Source organism: Symphalangus syndactylus, chromosome 11, assembly GCF_028878055.3.
Source record: "Symphalangus syndactylus isolate Jambi chromosome 11, NHGRI_mSymSyn1-v2.1_pri, whole genome shotgun sequence".
NCBI classification, from domain to species: Eukaryota; Metazoa; Chordata; class Mammalia; order Primates; family Hylobatidae; genus Symphalangus; species Symphalangus syndactylus.
This window is the reverse complement of record NC_072433.2, coordinates 63,870,882-63,889,516: the sequence shown is the minus strand read 5'-3', so window position 1 is coordinate 63,889,516 and position 18,635 is coordinate 63,870,882. Positions and strand designations below refer to the sequence as shown.

At 44.1% G+C, this 18,635-nt stretch overlaps 1 protein-coding gene across 4 annotated transcripts in view; it reads right to left on the bottom strand.

Moving 5' to 3' along the window:
* Positions 1-9,594, bottom strand: part of IQGAP2 (IQ motif containing GTPase activating protein 2) — a 329,635-nt gene extending 320,041 nt beyond the window's left edge. For 3 of the 4 annotated variants that reach the window (XR_008661060.2, XM_055299013.2, XM_055299014.2), the window contains exon 1: positions 9,202-9,594. Coding sequence is in view for 2 of the 4 variants with exons in the window: in XM_055299013.2 (XP_055154988.1) it covers positions 9,202-9,247 (46 nt within the window). In the remaining 2 variants the exon portion in view is untranslated. Of the gene's footprint in view, positions 1-8,257; positions 8,277-9,201 lie in introns of those variants that run through there. The other variant, XM_063612138.1, reaches the window with a different exon arrangement.
* Between the last annotated feature and the right edge of the window lie 9,041 nt (positions 9,595-18,635).

The following is an 18,635-nucleotide window of genomic DNA, read 5'->3' as shown; positions in this document are numbered from 1 at the left end:
AAAGTAATCAGGACTGGTTAGCATGTGGTTTACAAATCAAACATTCAAGAGATACTGTAAATAAAGCGTTCCATAACATACTCATGTGTTTTCACTTACTTGACAAAAACTTGCAAGCACTGTGAAGAGTATATATCAGAAATGCCTCTTTACCTTTCTGATGCTCTAGCGCATCAGAATCACCTGGAGGGCCTGTTAAAACTCAGACTGCAGACCCCGTCGCAGACTTTCTGATTTGGCCGGTCTGAGTGGGGCCTGGGCATCTGCCTTTCCAACAAGCTCTCAGGAGGTGTTCCGCTGCTGCTGCTGCTCCAGAGACTGCTCTTTGAAAACCACTGCATATACTAAATAAACAGCTGTCAGCTCCTCTTAGGCACCTTGGCAAGAAGAAGTCATACATAATACACGATTATAAAATTAAAGGAAGGTCCAATTAGAGCTTAGTAAAATCCCACAAAAAGTCTAAGTGAAAGTTCCTCAGGCAATTGCCAATGAATTGGAAACACAGTCTAAGTCATTCTTCAACAAAACTGGGATGCTGGACATTGCAGGACCGTAAATCAGCGAAATCTGAAAGGTAAACGTTGCCACAATTAATGGAGAGAATGAGGAAAAATGAGGTGAGAGAAACCCTACCCCCTAGAGAATTCAGTTGTCAAGATCCTTGTCCTGCTCTAAGTACAACTCGTTTTCTTACCTGTTCTCAGAGAATTCACCTATCCTCGGCAAAACCCTCTGGCAAAGCTGTTCATCCAAAAGACAGCCAAACCCAGAAGCACGGTGAAGAGGCTGCTGAGCAGTCAGCAGAGAGGGCACCAAATGCTCACATCGCTACGTCTCACCACACCTGCCTCCCCTGTCACTCACTTCACTGGGCCACTCACCCATGTCTCTAATGAAAAGTTTGGGGTGGTTTTTTTTTTTAAACCATCTCGAAGAACAAGAAGATACATCAGTAAGGCGTTGCATCAGGTGACTCTCCTCAGGACAGCTCCAATTGTCCTTTACTGCCTAGATATCTAGAAAATTCCTGGATCCCTTCCTTACACCTTATACAAAAATTAATTCAAGATGGATTAAAGACTTAAATGTTAGACCTAAAACCATTAAAATCCTACAAGAAAACCTAGGCAATACCATTCAGGACATAGGCGTGGGCAAGGACTTCATGTCTAAAACACCAAAAGCAATGGCAACAAAAGCCAAAATTGACAAATGGGATCTCATTAAACTAAAGGGCTTCTGCACAGCAAAAGAAACTACCATCAGAGTGAACAGGCAACCTACAGAATGGGAGAAAATTTTTGCAACCTACTCATCTGACAAAGGGCTAATATCCAGAATCTACAATGAACTCAAACAAATTTACAAGAAAAAAACAAACAACCCCATCAAAAAGTGGGCAAAGGACATGAACAGACACTTCTCAAAAGAAGACATTTATGCAGCCAAAAAACACATGAAGAAATGCTCATCATCACTGGTCATCAGAGAAATGCAAATCAAAACCACAGTGAGATACCATCTCACACCAGTTAGAATGGCCATCATTAAAAAATCAGGAAACAACAGGTGCTGGAGAGGATGTGGAGAAATAGGAACACTTTTACACTGTTGGTGGGACTGTAAACTAGTTCAACCATTGTGGAAGTCAGTGTGGCTATTCCTCAGGGATCTAGAACTAGAAATACCATTTGACCCAGCCATCCCATTACTGGGTATATACCCAAAGGACTATAAATCATGCTGCTATAAAGACACATGCACACGTATGTTTATTGCGGCACTATTCACAATAGCAAAGAGTTGGAACCAACCCAAATGTCCAACAACGATAGACTGGATTAAGAAAATGTGGCACATATACACCATGGAATACTATGCAGCCATAAAAAATGATGAGTTCATGTCCTTTGTAGGGACATGGATGAAACTGGAAAACATCATTCTCAGTAAACTATCGCAAGGACAAAAAACCAAACACCGCATGTTCTCACTCATAGGTGGGAATTGAACAATGAGAACTCATGGACACAGGAAGGGGAACATCACACTCCGGGGACTGTTGTGAGGTTGGGGGAGGGGGGAGGGACAGCATTAGGAGATATACCTAATGCTAAATGATGAGTTAATGGGTGCAGGAAATCAACATGGCACATGGATACACATGTAACAAACCTGCACATTGTGCACATGTACCCTAAAACCTAAAGTATAATAATAAAAAAAATAAAGAGAGAAAAAAAAAAAGAAAATTCCACAGTACAAATATACTAGCATGCCTTTCAGGTTTTCCTCTGACCTTCCTCAAGGTCATTTCAAATTCATAACTTTCATGAAGCCCTCCCATTGCCCCCATCCAAATCCATCCTTCTCATATCTTCTCTTCCACAGAACTTGGAATGGCACTAAAAGTATAAGCATTTTTACTTGTCACCTGGATTCTCTGGTAAGCTGTCAGCAGCTGAGTGGTGTTTCATTCATCCCAGTATTTTGCTAGTATTAGGTGCTCAATCAATTGAAACGATTACAACTTGTTTAGCACTATGTGCCAGGAACCATATCAGCCACCTCTATAGATATATCATTTCCACACACCTCTCAAGGTACAGGAGAAAACCCCAAGGCTACTGAGGCAGGCAATGGAAGTCAGAATTCAAACCCACATCTATTCAACTCCAAAGCTTTTGCCATTTTATCAACACCATACTGCCTCTTAAGAGAGAAAAATAAAATAGAGCAGTAAGGTGACAAAGTATCAGCTTGCAGGTCGGCCTCACTACTACAAGTTTCTATTTGATTTCTCAACAATCCCAGACTTTAAGGTATGGGCGGTGTATGTAATAAAGCATGTTTTACAAATTATCCTATTAGCAATCACTGGGGCACATGTCACTATATTGTTATGGAAAAGCCTTTCACTTCAGCACCTCACAGTAAGAGATGGGATGTTTCTAAGTATACATAAAATCTTTTGATGAAGCTTGGATGTATTCTTTTCTTTTTTTTTTTTTTTTTTTTTTTTTTTTGAGACGGAGTCTCGCTCTGTCGCCCAGGCTGGAGTGCAGTGGCGCGATCTCGGCTCGCTGCAAGCTCCGCCTCCCGGGTTCACGCCATTCTCCTGCCTCAGCCTCTCCAAGTAGCTGGGACTACAGGCGTCCGCCACCACGCCCGGCTAATTTTTTGTATTTTTAGTAGAGACGGGGTTTCACCTTGGTCTCGATCTCCTGACCTCGTGATCCGCCTGCCTCGGCCTCCCAAAGTGCTGGGATTACAAGCGTGAGCCACCGCGCCCAGCCCTAAGCTTGGATGTATTCTATAAAAAGCCCATGAAAGGCTGGGCGCGGTGGCTCATGCCTGTAATACCAGCACTTTGGGAGGCTGAGGAAGGCAGATCATTTGAGCTCAGGAGTTTGAGACCAGCCTGGCCGACATGATGAAACCGCATCTCTACCAAAAATACAAAAATTAGCTGGGCATGGTGGTACACGCCTATAATCTCAGCTACTCAGGAGGGTGAGGCACGAGAATTGCTTGAACCTGGGAGGCAGAGGTTGCAGTGAGCTGAGATCATGCCACTGCACTCTAGCCTGGGTGACAGAGCAAGACTCTGTCTCAAAAAAAAAAAAAAAAAAAAAAAAAAAAAAAAAAAAAAAAAAAAGCACATGTATTCTATGCTGTTTCTTGGGGGGAAAAATTCAGCAGCAAAATCAACTTTATGCATCTATTTATAAATGAGCACACTACCCAATGGCCAAAGGTTTTTTTGTGTTGTTGTTATTGTTTGTTTGTTTTAGAGATGGGGGTCTCACTGGGCATGGTGGCTCATGCCTGTAATCCTAGCACTTTGGGAGGCTGAGCCGGGCAGATCACTTGAGGTAGGAAGTTCGAGACCAGCCTAACCACACGGTGAAACCCCACCTCTACTAAAACATACAAAAATTAGCTGAATGTGGTGGTGCATGCCTATAGTCCCAGCTACTTGGGAGTCTGAGGTGGGAGAATCACTTGAACCCAGGAGGCGGAGGTTGCAGTGAGCCCAGATCTCACCACTGCACTTCAGCCTCGGTGACATAGTGGAACTCTATCTCTAAATAAATAAATAAATAAGAGAGATTGGGTCGGGTGGGGGGCGGGCAGATCTCACCATGTTGCCCAGGCTGGAGAGCTGTGGCTATTCACAGGTGTAATCATTGCACACTACAGCCTGGAAATCTTGATCCTCCTGCCTCAGCCTCCCAAGTAGCTGTAACTACAGGTGTATACCACCACATCCAGCATAAATAGCTAGAGGTTTCTACATCTTGAGCGAATCATGACAAACTCCTTAAAGACACAGAAGGGGTGAACATTTATGATTCAGGGGCAGCAAACTGGCAACAGTCAATGAGGAAAGGCTCCAGGATCTGACAGTGCTGCTTCCAAGTTCCCTGCCACCAGCTAGCAGGGTGGCCTTGACACAGTACTAGGGGTTTCAGCTTCTTTGTGAAATGGAAAACCACTGGCCCTCTCAAAGGCCATAATGAGCCGATGATAACAGTAACAACATGAAAAGCACCCAGCCCTTGGTAAGTTCACAAACCTTTGTTCCATATCCCATATTAAACTGCCTGCCCTGTAGGACTTACCTGACCCTATCAAATCAGACGTTGAGTAGCCTTTGTTTCTCTTTTGGTTACCATCAAGACATGGTAAGCATTAGATCTGTTTGTATACTAGCTTTTGTTTTTCTTGAGACAGAGTCTTGCTCTTTTGCTGAGGCTGGAGCGCAGTGGTGCAATCTTGGCTTATTGCAACCTCTGCCTCCTGGGTTCAAGCGATTCCCCTGCTTGGGATTCCCCTCTTTGGGAATTCTCCTGCCTCGGCCACCGAAGTAGCTGGGATTACAGGCATGCACCACCACACCAGGCTAATTTCTGTATTTTTAGTAGAGACGAGGTTTCACTATGCTGGCTAGGCTAGTCTCAAACTCGTGACCTCATGTGATCCACCCGCCTTGGCTTCCCAAAGTCCTGGGATTACAGATGTGAGCCACCATGCCCAGCCTTTTAAATAGAAGGGGCTGTTAAAAAGCTTGTGTAGTGAGAGGGTGGATGGCAATAGTAAGTCATTGGTTCCCTAGAGAAAAAGGAGTTAACACCCCAAATAACACTAAATTCTAAAACAAACTCGGTATTACAAGCTTAAACTCTCCCAAACAAGTCATTCTGGCTAACAGCATGTGTAATTAAAGTTAAAAGCATACTAAAATAACACTTTAGCTGTTGACCTTAAAGATCCTTTTGAAAAGCTCAACCAAAACACCAGCATATGAGGAAGCAGCTTGACTTTTTGTCTACTGAAGACAGTATCTCAAGATAAGGCTGCATATACCTTTCTATGGTTCAAATGAAAGCACTGATAGGATGTTACAGCTGAGCTATGCTAAATACAGACTTACTCAATCCCCTTTTACACAACTGCGTTTAACTACTTCAGAACTTAAATTTCATCTCAGATTGGTCATCGTAGATGGATAAGAGTTTAGTTGCACTGACCACCCCAAAACTCCAGTTTCCAGGTAACTAACTTAGTAACCTCACCATTCAGACAAGAGCAGAGAGTAGTACTCAAAAGCTCACAGTATCAGGCCAGGTGTGGTGGCTCACACCTGTAATCCCAGCACTTTGGGAGGCTGAGGAGGGAGGATTGTTTGAGCTCAGCCTGGGCAACATGGCGAAAACCCATCTCTACAAAAAAATACAAAAATTAGCTGGGTGTGGTGATGTGTGCCTGTAGTACCAGCTACTCAGGAGGGTGAGGTGGGAGGACAGCTTGAAGCTGGAAGGTTTGAGGCTGCAGTGAGCCATGATTGCACCACTGCACTCCAGCCTGGGTGAGAGAGCAAGATACTGCCTAAAAAAAAAATAATAATGCTCCACCAGAATCTTTCTCAACTCCCCCTTCCCCACCCCCACAACATGCTGGACTTAGGTTGCACTTTTTAAAAAGAAGCAAACAGTGAAACATTGATCCCCATTTTTTTGTACAATGTGTCTCATGAAAGGAAGGCTCTGAATCTTGTAAAGTGTAGAAAACCACAGTTCTTGCCTATGCAATCATTAGAGACCCACTGTAGCCACTTAAGTGTTGATTGGGTTATCAGTGGTAAGTGAAGTCATCTGCCTAGTCACAAACCCCTCTTTTGCCCTTGCTGGTGTTTTTAACTCCCAAGTAACTGGAACAAAACTTACGACAGATCATGGCAGCAATGTGTTTTCAGAATTAATTTGGCAGATACATCATAATCCATTACAACAACACAAGTTATTTGCAAATCACACCTAAGCATAAGTGTCATCTTAATTTGGTTGAGTATAGAAAAATACTGTATATACAATATATAGTACATACTATGTCTATATCTGCATTAGTTTAAACAGCTACCTACTATCACTTCCTTCTTCCACCTCTTCCCTTCAGAATTGTGTTACTGAATTGTTTCAGCTTTGTTTGTAGTATTAACATTATACAAAAATAACTTCACAGATTGCAGGAAGATGTGGCCAACAATGGTGGAAATTAAATAGAAAATAGCCTATTTAATTTCAATCCAGTGCTCCTGTGTGCAAATCAGGGTGACTTCGGCAATCTCGCATCTGTCAGAAACCTGAGAAGAGTCAGAGGCCTCATGGAGAACTCATTGAGAAATCCCTCAAGTACAATTTATTATGTGGCCTTTTACAGACATTCAGCCTGGTACAGAGGAGAAAGACCATAGCAGCCCTGAGCTGAGTTAATTTAGTTACTTTGTGTAAGAACTACTGAATTAAATGAGGAGTCAAGTGGGTAGGAGAAAGAGCAGAACAGAAGCTCAGACCCAAAATAAGCAATAGACAACTTAATTCAAACTACCAAAAAGTTGTGTTTAAAGCCCAGTCTCAAACATCTTATACTCAGAACATTCAGCACTAGAACTGAAATTACGATGTATTGCTACTTTATTTTTAAATGCTAGGGATAACGCCTGTTTGTTATAATTTGAGGTTTTACTGAACCTGTATTTACCAAACCAATAAACAAGAAAAAGCACAGCCCTAGAACACAACAGAGCAAGGACAATCCTGTGTTATCCTTCCCTAGCCTTCCCATGAGGAACTCACAGCACGATTTTCAGTCTCATGTTGATAGGAGGCTCAGAAAGCCAACAACAACCAGAAATTACACTAACACACCAAATAGCCCTCTTCTGCATGAATAGGTAATGTTAGGTGATGCCTATTAACACCAAAATCTATTCTGCTAGATATCATGTTCTGAATACACTGAAAATACACCATTCATAAACCAAAATTATAAAAGTGTTCATTTTAATGAGATAACTGTCATATTAAAGCCTTAATATTTCAGGGTGACAAGAAAGTCTGGAAACATAGGCAAATATTTTCCATTTTGACAGTGTTAAGTGACCAACTTGAATGCCAGCACTTGATGAGTGGAGGGAAAGTAACCGGGAGTGATTCCAACAAGATGGCACACCACCCCCTTACACCATATTGGTGAGGAAAGCTGGATGAAGATTTCCAAAGAAAGCGGCCCTGTGGAGTGGGCTTCAGGCTTGCCAGATCTGGACTCCCTCGATAGCTTCTTCTGGAGTGCACTTAAAACACAGATTTATTCCGTGAAAATCAAGCAGCATCACAGATGCACATGCAGGGACTGACAGAAATGCTGCATTCATGTACCACATTCACGGAAATTTTGCACTATTTATTGCTAATGAGGGCCGACATCAATCATGTGATAGCAAGAAATCATTTGCTCATGTAGATTCACCTAGTTTGCAGAAGTTTGTGGCTATCTTATCATTTGACACAGTGAAGCCACCATAAATTCTGAGAGCTGGTCACATTAAAGTACTTCCACCAACCTGAGGTTGGCACTGCAAACACTGAATGAGCACAGCGTTCCCCCTTGAACCCAAGAGGCTCTGCTGTCTGTGTGGTTTACCAAAAGGCAAAAAGCTGGGTCTCAGTCAACTGCTGAATGCATTAGAGTACAGCGGCTGTAGTCCTCAGGCCTCCCCCTCACTGCAAGGGTAACACAGGAAAGATAACCTCCCATCTTTGACACGCCAGCGGGGAGGAGGGGAAAGAACCTACACAAGTTGAGGAGCCCTTTTTCAGTTAAGCAAGTCAGTGGCCTTACGCACCATCCAAAACCACACACACACACAAACAAAACACCCTGCTGAAGATATCACCACCTTAACCCATACCTCGTACCTCTGCCACCAAGGCCAGCCTGGGCAAAGATTAACCTGTGGTCTTCGGCCTTGGGTTCACTGACAGGGCCACCTTGGAGAGACAGCGGGCCAACTTTCTGTTTGTTTTAAAGGAAATGCTTCCTGGCACATGTTTAGGACTCTGAACTCTGTACATGAAGCCACGTGGTTGGTGTTAATCTGGCTCCATCCACTCACGATCGGCCAAAGCAGCCTATTTCCGAGGGCAGCCCCTGGCTGGGTAATCGACACCATCTCGTCAAGTCACGCGGGTTCCCACCGGATTCCCCGGAGCCTAGTGCCGCGTCCTCTCCACACAGCAATCCTCCCGCGCGAGGGGAGCGAGGAGGAAAGGGGTTGGGGAGTTTCAGAGGGGAGGGACTCACACCTGTGAGGCCAATGGATCTAGCGGCTCAGGTGAAGTCCGAGGGCGCTGGACAGGAGGATACTCCCGCCCTTCCAGTCAAGCCGACTTTGCACTAGCAGAATGCGCCGGCGCCCTACTTGTGCCCACCTGTAGCCACAGCAAACAAACTTTCTTCCCCTTCTGGGTTGGAAGAATCCGGTGCCTTACGCCACCCCCTGGCCCAAGCCGGCGGCGACCCGGAGCTCCGCGGACTCCTCACCTGATAACCCTAAAATCCCAACCTGGTCTGTCCCAGAGCGCAACCCCCGCACTGCCCGCGCACCCCGTTTGGGTATGCGGAGTGGAGGGTCTGGGTTGCCAGCTGGATATTAGGAATTGGGGGGGCAGGGGGAGCGGGGGGACGCGGTTCACTGCCCTTTGTAACTCCAGCTCCTAACTTTGCCAGCTGCGCAGTCGCTGCCTTCCAGTTCCCTCTGCGCCGCGCAATCGGCTCCCTCGGCTTCTCCAACGCCGTCCTCGGGGAGGGAGCTCCCCAAGGCCAGCCGGAACCCCGCGCGCCCGGCGCACTTACAGCCATAGCGGGGTCTCTGCAGCGACGGCAGCTCTTCGTGTGGCATCCTGCGCGTCTCAGGGGGCCCGCCCGGGGCGCGCCCCCCGCGGCTCCCCTCGCTAGCCAGGCTCGCGGGCTCTGCGCCCCGCCGGCGCGCTCCGATCCCGCCTCTCGCCGATTTCCCCTGGCCGCCCGAAGATCTGCGACCCACTCCCTCGGTGCTCTCTCGCCAGAGCCAGCCGTGGCCGCCGCGCGCTGACACTGGAGTAAAAGTGAACTCTCCTCCCTCGCTCCCTGGCCGGTCGCCGCCGCCTCCCGCAGCAGGTTTCCTTTCTCCTCCAGCCAGGCCCCGTTATTCACCGCGGTGGGAGCGCGCGCCGAGACGCAGCGACCCCTACCGCGTGCCGGGCGCAGCGCCCGGGCCTCGTGGACCCGCCCCTTCTCCCCCGGGGGAGAGGGAAGGGGCCGAGAGGGACGCTGGGCCGGGACCCCCTGCAGCTGGTGCCCCAGCACAGCTGGCGGCCTGGGGGTGGCGGCCGCCCCGCCTTATTTCTCGCTTCTGGAGCGTTTCGAGGGTGGAAGTGAACCAACGCGGAGAAGTGCAAGAAAAACCGCAGAAGTCACAGGCAGCCCTGCGTGTCCGGGGTGTTGCTCAGTTACTGAGGGACAAACGGCGCGGTTCCTTTTCCTCTGGGGAGATTTCACGTTGCCTTTTGTTCTTCTTCTTCGTCTTTTGGGTTTTTTTTTTTTTTTTTTGCTTCGAAAGTTGCTTCTGTCACTTTTTTCTACAAAATAACAGGGTTCCCCTTGTGACAAGAAACTGAGTGTGTTTGTGCTGGAGGAACAAGATAATCCAAGGCAACCACTCAAAACACAACTGCGAGTCATCCCCCTCCCTCCGATCACCTTGTGCACGCCCCCGCCCCAAAGTGCAGAGCCTTCGCTCAAGCCCAGCTGGGGTCGCAAGCCACAGAAACCTTTTCCGGCTAAGCTTTTAAGGAAATTAAACTGCATGTGGCTGTTTTGAAATCGGGGTTTTCATGCGGTCGCCAGGAGCTATTTTTCTCTTTGTGCCTCAGCGTGATAAAATCTGGAGGGAATGCGGGACGCTTCTGTACCTGTGCCCTCACCTGTTTGACAATTGTGGAATGTGTGGGTGACCCGATAACAGGAAAAACAAACTGAGGGAGGGCGATAAGAAATTATTTAGAGTCGGGTGCGGCGGCTGACGCCTGTAATCCCAGCACTTTGTGAAGCCGAGGCACAAGGATCCCTTGAGCCCAAGAGTTCCAGACCAGCCTGGGCAACATAGCGAGACCCCGTCTCTCCAAAAAATAAAAAAATAAAAATTAGCCGGGCGTGGTGGGTGCGCCTGCAGTCCCAAGCTACTCAGGAAGCTGAGGTGGGAGGATTGCTTGAGCCCGGGAGGACAAGGCTGCTGTGGGTTGTGATTGCACCAGTGCACTCCAGCCTGGGTGACAGTGCAAGACCCTCGGGGGAAAAAAAAAAAAGAAAGAAATTATTTCGCTGAGGAAATGGTGGCATAGTGACATTAATCATTTTTTATTATGCAAGGACACAGGATGACCAGCTGTTTTCCATTTCATATAGGAGACGCAGTCCTTCTCAAACTTGTTGAAACTCAGATTCTTAGGCCCCACCCTCAGAATTTCCGACTTAATGGATCTGGGCTGGGGCTCATGAATTTGCATTTCTAATTTCTAGCATACTGCCAGGTGATGCTGACACTGCAGAGCATGCTTAGAGTGGCTCTGTGAGTAGTAGATGCGCACAGGGACATAAACTGTACACAGGAAACTCTCAATTCAGACGGGATAGCAAAATTTTTTTTTTTTTCCCTGATGGCATTAGATTCTCACCTGTTTGGAATGGGATGAATGGGGTTTTCCTTTCTTAGAAAGCAGATGCCTCTCAGTCTAAGAACGATTCAAAGGCGAAATGGCCACATTTGAGGCACAGCACCCTGTCAATTGATATTTACCCAGAGGAGAAATGTGGAAGGGGATTTTCGAGCACGTCAGGAGATGCTGAATTAAATGATGTCTAAAGTTCATTCCATCTCTGTTGTCGCATTTGTCAAGTGTTAACAATTAAGTATTTACACATACCAATTTTCGTATGAGTGTATGACTTAGAGCCCAAATAAATGAGTAGTCTATATATTTAGAGATGGGCGGAAAAATCACTCTAAACTAAAATGGTCCAGGTACATATGTAACAAACCTGCACATTGTGCACAGGTACCCTAAAACCTAAAGTATAATAATAAAATAAATAAATAAATAAATAAAATGGTCCAGGAAGGTGATAGAGTTTGAAACTGTGGCTTGAAGTGGAAGTGTGGTAAAAGCTGGATGGAGAGCATCCAAGGGAAAGAGACAATGAGGTGAAGCACAAGGTTGGGTTGGAACTGGATTGGTTGGACTGGATGGAGCTATGAAGTTGTCATCAGGTTGTGGAGGGCCCTGAGTGCCTGGCTAAGAAGACTGGAGATTATCGTAGAAACATTCAAGAGATCTTAAAGGTTTTGAGTATGGAAGAGGCAGAATGCAAAAGAGTTTAGAGAATCCAGAGAATATTGGAGCAGGTCATAGGATAGGTTGGGATGGGACAATTTGGAGATGTTGACGCCCCGCGGAAGGTGTTTGGACAGAGATTGAAGAGAGAGGTAAGAAGGGCCTCAATGAGGCTGATATCAGTAAGGGAGATGAAGGGGGTGTTTTAATACACTCAAGTTGGTGCCATCAACATGTATAGATATTATACACACTAACAAGTAGATTAAGTAAAGTAAATATCTGTTAATAGTAGAAAGTGAAGGTTAAGGCATAAATAGGTGATTGGGAGGGCAGTAGTTCTAAGTTCATGTTCTAGCTGGTCAGCTCTTTGAAGAATCTGAGGTGGCTTCAAGGTCCTGTCATGGGTCACGTTTTTATGAAGAACTTAAAACACTAAGATGAAATTGGAAAGGCAAATGCTCTTGTTATTTTGCAAGTGCTAGCATTAATCATGGGCATTTTGGTCTGCACTCACTGGTTAACAATACTGTCTCAGGGGTCACTTCACCTCAGCATCTCAGAAAAGAAATTTGTCTGCAGAATGCTGGACTATTTTCTCTTAGGATTTGACGTTGGAGAATGATTCAAATAGGTACAAGGCAATGTCCATCTGATTGTGCTTGCAATAATATTAGAAACAAAAATGAAGGCCATCTAGTGAAAAAAAGTTTTCAAGAAAGCAAGCAAGTTTTTTTTCTTTAACGTAAAACAAAAAACAACACTAATAAACTACTAGACATGCTGAAACAATTTTTAAGCAATATTATTTTAAAAAATTATTGTTTTTAAGGCCCATCTGTTTTCTTTTGACAAGCTGAAATAAAGGTGTTTGGGAAAAATGCAATTTTTAAAATAACAGATTATATCAAGAGCATCAAAAGGGGAAAAAAGTATGTCTCAGGAAGAATCTTAGCACACTTTAATATTATATTTGCCTTTGAGATGACTTGGTTATTTTCCAATAATATCACATTATTGATCAATTTTACATGCATACCCAAAATAGTGACTGTCACCAGAAATGAGGAATGAGGAAATCATAGGAAAGAAGTTATTCAAGGCATTTTCAAAGTACTGGGAGCACTTGGGTTATTAAAATTTTCTAACTTGCTCCCATTTCCAGAAAAAGAGAGATACTGAAAAGAAATAGAAAGTACGCTTTATTGCAAAGGAGATTCCTATGTCTAAAAAGAAAACTGTTACAGTCCAACTTCAAATTTACAAAAAAATTAAAAAGAATCAGAAATGAATGAAACAATCAGTGTTTGTATTTTTAGTAGGGATGGGGTTTCACCATGTTGGCCAGGCTGGTCTCAAACTCTTGACCTCAAGTAATCCACCCGTGTCTGTCTCCCAAAGTACTGGGATTACAGGTGTGAGCCACCGTGCCAGGCAGAATTTGAGCTTCTTGACAACTGGAACTTGGTCTAATTCGTCATTGCTGTGTGTCCAGGATGTGTAGCAATGCCTGGCATGTAGTAGCTGCTCAATTATTTTGTTGCAATCATGAATTTACTATGATAAATTATATGCACCAGTCACTATACTAGAAATAGTTGTTATTTCATTCTGGTAATAACTCTGGGAAGAAGATAGAGATATCCTTACTTAACAGTAAAGCAACAGACTCACAGAGACTGGTAGTATATGGCAGAGCTGGGTTTATCTGAGTCCATACAGTTTCCCCAACAGAAACCAATAAATTGAACTACGATTTTCAACATTTTCACCTTTTACCAAATACATGTTGTCTTTTCCTAGGTGAACACTAAAGGACCTACTACAAATGACCCCAAGTTACCATCATCTATTTGCCATTACAAAGAACTAGGACCCTGGGGTCCATTTTGTATCCAGGCAATAGTTCTGATTATAGTTTAATTGCTAATCCCTTGTAGTTCTTTATTGGTCTTCTATGCATGAATGAGACAAAATCTGAATGGTGCTTACTAAAGAGCTCTCTGCCATATACCTGTAAAGTTGTTCTGAATCAATGTTTTAAAGTCATTTATGCTTTCCCATTGACCATACTCCAAGTATACTTTATTTTAATCTTGGATTGATCTACCTTTGGTAGTAGCTTATTGTCCTAGCTTTAATCTTCCCTGCCTGACACATTCCCTTCTAGAAGATTCTGTATTAATTGATTGATGACAGACAAACTTCTAGATGACCTATGAGAGCTTGGATATTTTGAATAAAGCTTCACAATTTATCAGGGAATGAAAATGAAAGCACTCATTAGGTGCCAAAAATGTTTAACAAGTGTGGGGAATCGGGAACTCTCATGTGGTGTTAAGGGGGATGTAACTTTGAGCAACCATTTCAAGGAATAAGTTGGTCATCTCTAGTTAAAGTAAAGATGTACATTTCATGAAACCTAGCAACTTCACATCTATTAAGGTGCTCTAGTGAAGCCCCCACATACAAGAGGACATGTACAAGGATGTTCACTCCAGAGAAAAACGAAACAACCTAAATGGCCTGTTGTGGCAGGATGGATGGACAGATGTCATGGTATAGAAAAATAAGATACAGAAGGTCGGGCGCAGTGGCTCATGCCTGCAATCCCAGCACTTTGGGAGGCCAAGGCGGGTGGATCACTTGAGGTCAGGAGTTCAAGATCCTCCCTGACTAATATGGTGAAACCTCATCTCTACTAAAAATATAAAACTTAGCCGAGCGTAGTGGCAGGCGCCTGTAATTCCAGCTACTTGGGAGGCTGAGGTGGGAGGATGGCTTGAACCTGGGAAGTGGAGGTTGCAGTGAGCCGAGGTCACACCACTGCACTCCAGTCTGAGTGACAGAGACGCCATCTCAAAAAAATAAAATAAAATAAAATAAAATAAAATAAAATAAAATAAAAATAAGATAGAGAATGGTAAACACAATGTTATACCATATATGTACAATTATAAACACATGAAATAATAGCACATAATATATGTTGGGATAGATGCATATAGTAAAAGTATAAAAAACATGTACAGGAAGAACATACCAATTTCAGAATAGAAATAACCTCTGAGAAATTAGGGAAGAAAATGCAAGCCAAAGATGTAGACAAGGAACATCAAATATATCTATAACATTTAATTTCCTTTTTTTTTTTTTTTTTTTTTGAGACGGAGTCTTGCTCTGTCACCCAGGCTGGAGTGCAGTGGCGCAATCTCGGCTCACTGCAAGCTCCGCCTCCCGGGTTCACGCCATTCTCCTGCCTCAGCCTCTCCGAGTAGCTGGGACTACAGGCGCCCGCCACCACGCCCGGCTAATTTTTTTTTGTATTTTTAGTAGAGACGGGGTTTCATCGTGGTCTCGATCTCCTGACCTCGTGATCCACCCGCCTCAGCCTCCCAAAGTGCTGGGATTACAGGCATGAGCCACCGCGCCCAGCTTAATTTCCTTTTTAAAAGCCTGAGGAAATATGACATTTGTTATATTCAGGGAGTATGTACATAAGTATTTGATGTTTTATCCTCTATGTCTTTCTTTTGTTTGTGATGCTTTTCAAAACTTTTTTTTTAAGGAACAAGTATTCTGTTAATATATTCAAAATAAAAATAATGTCTTAGTCTGTTGGTTTACCACTTTTTAAAGTTCAGATTTGTTAAGTTTTCTTGATAGAGGCAAATCTATAGATTTTGAAATCTATTATTTCAAAACAAGGCCACAGTGAGATGTTGATGGTGGCAATATGAATATGCAAACACGTATGTCTTTCTAGGAAGGTGCTTATGATTTATTGAAAGAGTTGTAGCTTCTACCCTAAAACTCAGCTGTTTCCTAGGGGGCTGCTAAGAACCACCTGCTGATGACCAGGATCTCGATTTTGGGATTGGTTAGTGACTCCTAATCCTCCTGTTCACACTTACCAAGGAATAGCTCTTCATGGATGAATGAATGAAGAGTTGACCATATGTCTGGCCTATTGTTGAGGCAGAAATTGTCACACTGTCATAAAGTACTACTTATGCATTTCGGTGGGTCCTCCTTCATTATAAAGTCTTTCTGGGCCAGGCATGGTGGCTCACACCTGTAATCCCAGACTTTGGGAGGCCAAGGTGGAAGATCACTTGAGGCCTGGAATTTGGGACCAGCCTGGGCAACATAGCAAGACCTCATTCTGTAAAGAGAAAAGGAAAAAAATTATAAAAATAAAATCAAGTCTTTCTGTTTGTTTTGTTTTGTTTTGCTACCCAGCTCCTAATGCTCATTTACTGTTTGTTAAGAGTTAACTTCACATCTGGATCTGGTCAGCCCCTGGCCAAGTGCAAAAGCCAATAGTGAACCAAAGAGTATTATGGCAAGAGAGGCAGACATCACCAAAGACTGCATTTTGTCAGACCATAAATAAAACTGCCACCCCAAACTCCACAGACGAAACCAGAATTGTCCAATTCCACCTTGCTCTTCATCTACTAAAACACATCTTTCCTCTGATTTCCATACCCTGTTAATACACATTTTCAGTCACTTAGGTTCAAAACCTCAATCATTTTGCATTCCTTTGAAATCATTCCTTAGTATCCAGTCAGTCCCTCAGCCTTGGTGATTTTTTTGTTCCTATCACTCTTCTTTGCTGATGTCTCTTCTTTCTTCTTGGTTCCCATCATCACCCACCACCACTCTGATTCAAGCTCTCACACCATCTTACACCTGGACTGTTGGAAGGGTGATTTCTGTGCTGTTTCTTTCCTCCTTGCAATTTAGTTTGCTTGCTTCCTCCTCTGAATTCCTCTATCAAATACCATACAGTGTTACTGTGAGAAAAAAAAAATAGCTCATAGCAGTCTGAATTCTGTGAGGTATGCAAGCCCAGAGGGACATGAGTATGGGACTTCATGCCCCCTTCCATGCCTGGGGGCAATTGTTTAAAGTCATTTTAAAGGCTGGGTGCAATGGCTCACGCCTGTAATCCCAGCACTTTGGGCGGCCAAGGCAGGCGGATCTCCTGAGGTCAGGAGTTCGGTACCAGCCTGGCCAATATGGCAAAACTCCATCTGTATTAAAAATACAAAAATTAGCTGGGTGTGGTGGCGGGTGCCTGTAATACCAGCTACTCAGGAGGCTGAGGCAGGAGAATCGCTTGAACCTGGAAGCCGGAGATTGCGGTGAGCCGAGATCGCGCCATTGCACTCCAGCCTGGGCAAGAAGAGTGAAACTCCGTCTCTAAATAAATAAATAAATAAACAAACAGTAATTTTATTCCTGACAGCTGCTTCACCCATTATCTTCATGTTCCTGAAATTTGTGACACAAAGAGCAATGTATAGCCAATCAATAGCTTATGTTATTTTAATGTAATTCTTAGTAAACAATTTAGGAACTGCCTCTTCCTTTAAAAGCCTACCTGTAACTGCTGCTAATTGGGGTGTATATTCAGGGCAACTTGAGTCTACGCTTCTGGGTTGAAATCCTCAAGCTTAGCCCAAATAAACTCTCTGCTTATATTAATTCTGCCTCAGCTTTTTCCTTTTTCTTTTTTGAGATAGGGTCTCACTCTGTCGCCCTGGCATGATCACAGCTCACTGAAGCCTGATTTCCCAGGCTCAGGTGATTCTCCTGCCTCAGCCTCCTGAGTAACTGGAACTACAGGTGTGTGCCATCACACATGGCTAATTTTTTTTTTTTTTTTGTAGTTTTTTTATAGAGACGGGGTTTCAGCATGTTGCCCAGGCTGGTCTCAAACTCCTGGGCTCAAGTGATCCTCCTGCCTCAACCTCCCAAAGTGCTGGAATTACAGGCATGAGCCATGATGCCTGGTGAGCTTCTTCCTTTTAGGTCAGCAGTTGGTACTCTCCTTTTGTTAGCAGTGGCGAATTTGAGTGGGATTGCAGCAACCTCAATTCTTGCCTCCTCAGAGGAAAGAATTCGACTGAGGGGCATAAGGCAGAAGGAGAGATCGAGGCAAGTTTTAGAGCAGGAGTGAAAGTTTATTAAAAAGTTTTAGAGTAGGAATGGAAAGATGTAAAGTACACTTGGAAGAAGGGCAAGCAGACAACTCGAGAGATTCAAGTACATGATTTGACCTTTGACTTGGGGTTTTATACATTGACATACTTTCAGGGGGTCGCATCCCTTCTCCCATGATTCTTCCCTTGGGGTTGGCTGTCCACATGTACAGTGGCCTGTCAGCATTTGGGAGGGGCTGCAGGCATAGTGTGTTTACTGCAGTTGTGCACAGGCTCACTTGAGGCGTTTTTCCCTTACCAACTGAGTGTTCCTAAAAGAAGGTCATATACCAATTAAACTGCCATTTTGCCTCAGAGTGCACATGCTTGAGCCCACTCACCCAACTCCTGAGATCTTATTGGGATGCTGCTGATCACCAGCTTCAGGGTTTTTCTATCTCTTGGGAGACTCCCTTGGCTGCAACCAATTATTATTTTAGAGAAACAGTGTAACAACTGCCTGATCACCACCTGATGATCACCTGACATTCTTGGTGTGGGTCGGGGGGCCCTCTCCTGCGTGCTCATGTCTGACTAACTACCTACTGTAACACTTTGAGTCTTTAGCAAATACTACCTTAGTTGCTATTTATGTTTCTATTGTTTCCTTGATTAAAAAAAAAAAAAGTCAGCATCTGGAGCTCCCAGATTTTGCTTTTATTTCCCACAATAGTAGACAAAACAAGTAACCTCAAAGGGTCCAAAACAGCAGTGCGGGAAGTTATAGCTGTTGAAAGCCTGCTGATTTTCTGTTGGCCTAAAGGAAAGAAGCGGAGGCAGAATTAATATAGATAGTTTATTTGGGCCAATAAATTTATTTGAGGACTGCAGCTTTGGACACGCTTCCGAGTTGCCTTGGGGAGCACTCCTAAAAACAAAAGAGAAGCTCAAGTGTTGTTGTTTTTTTTTTTTTTTTTTGAGATAG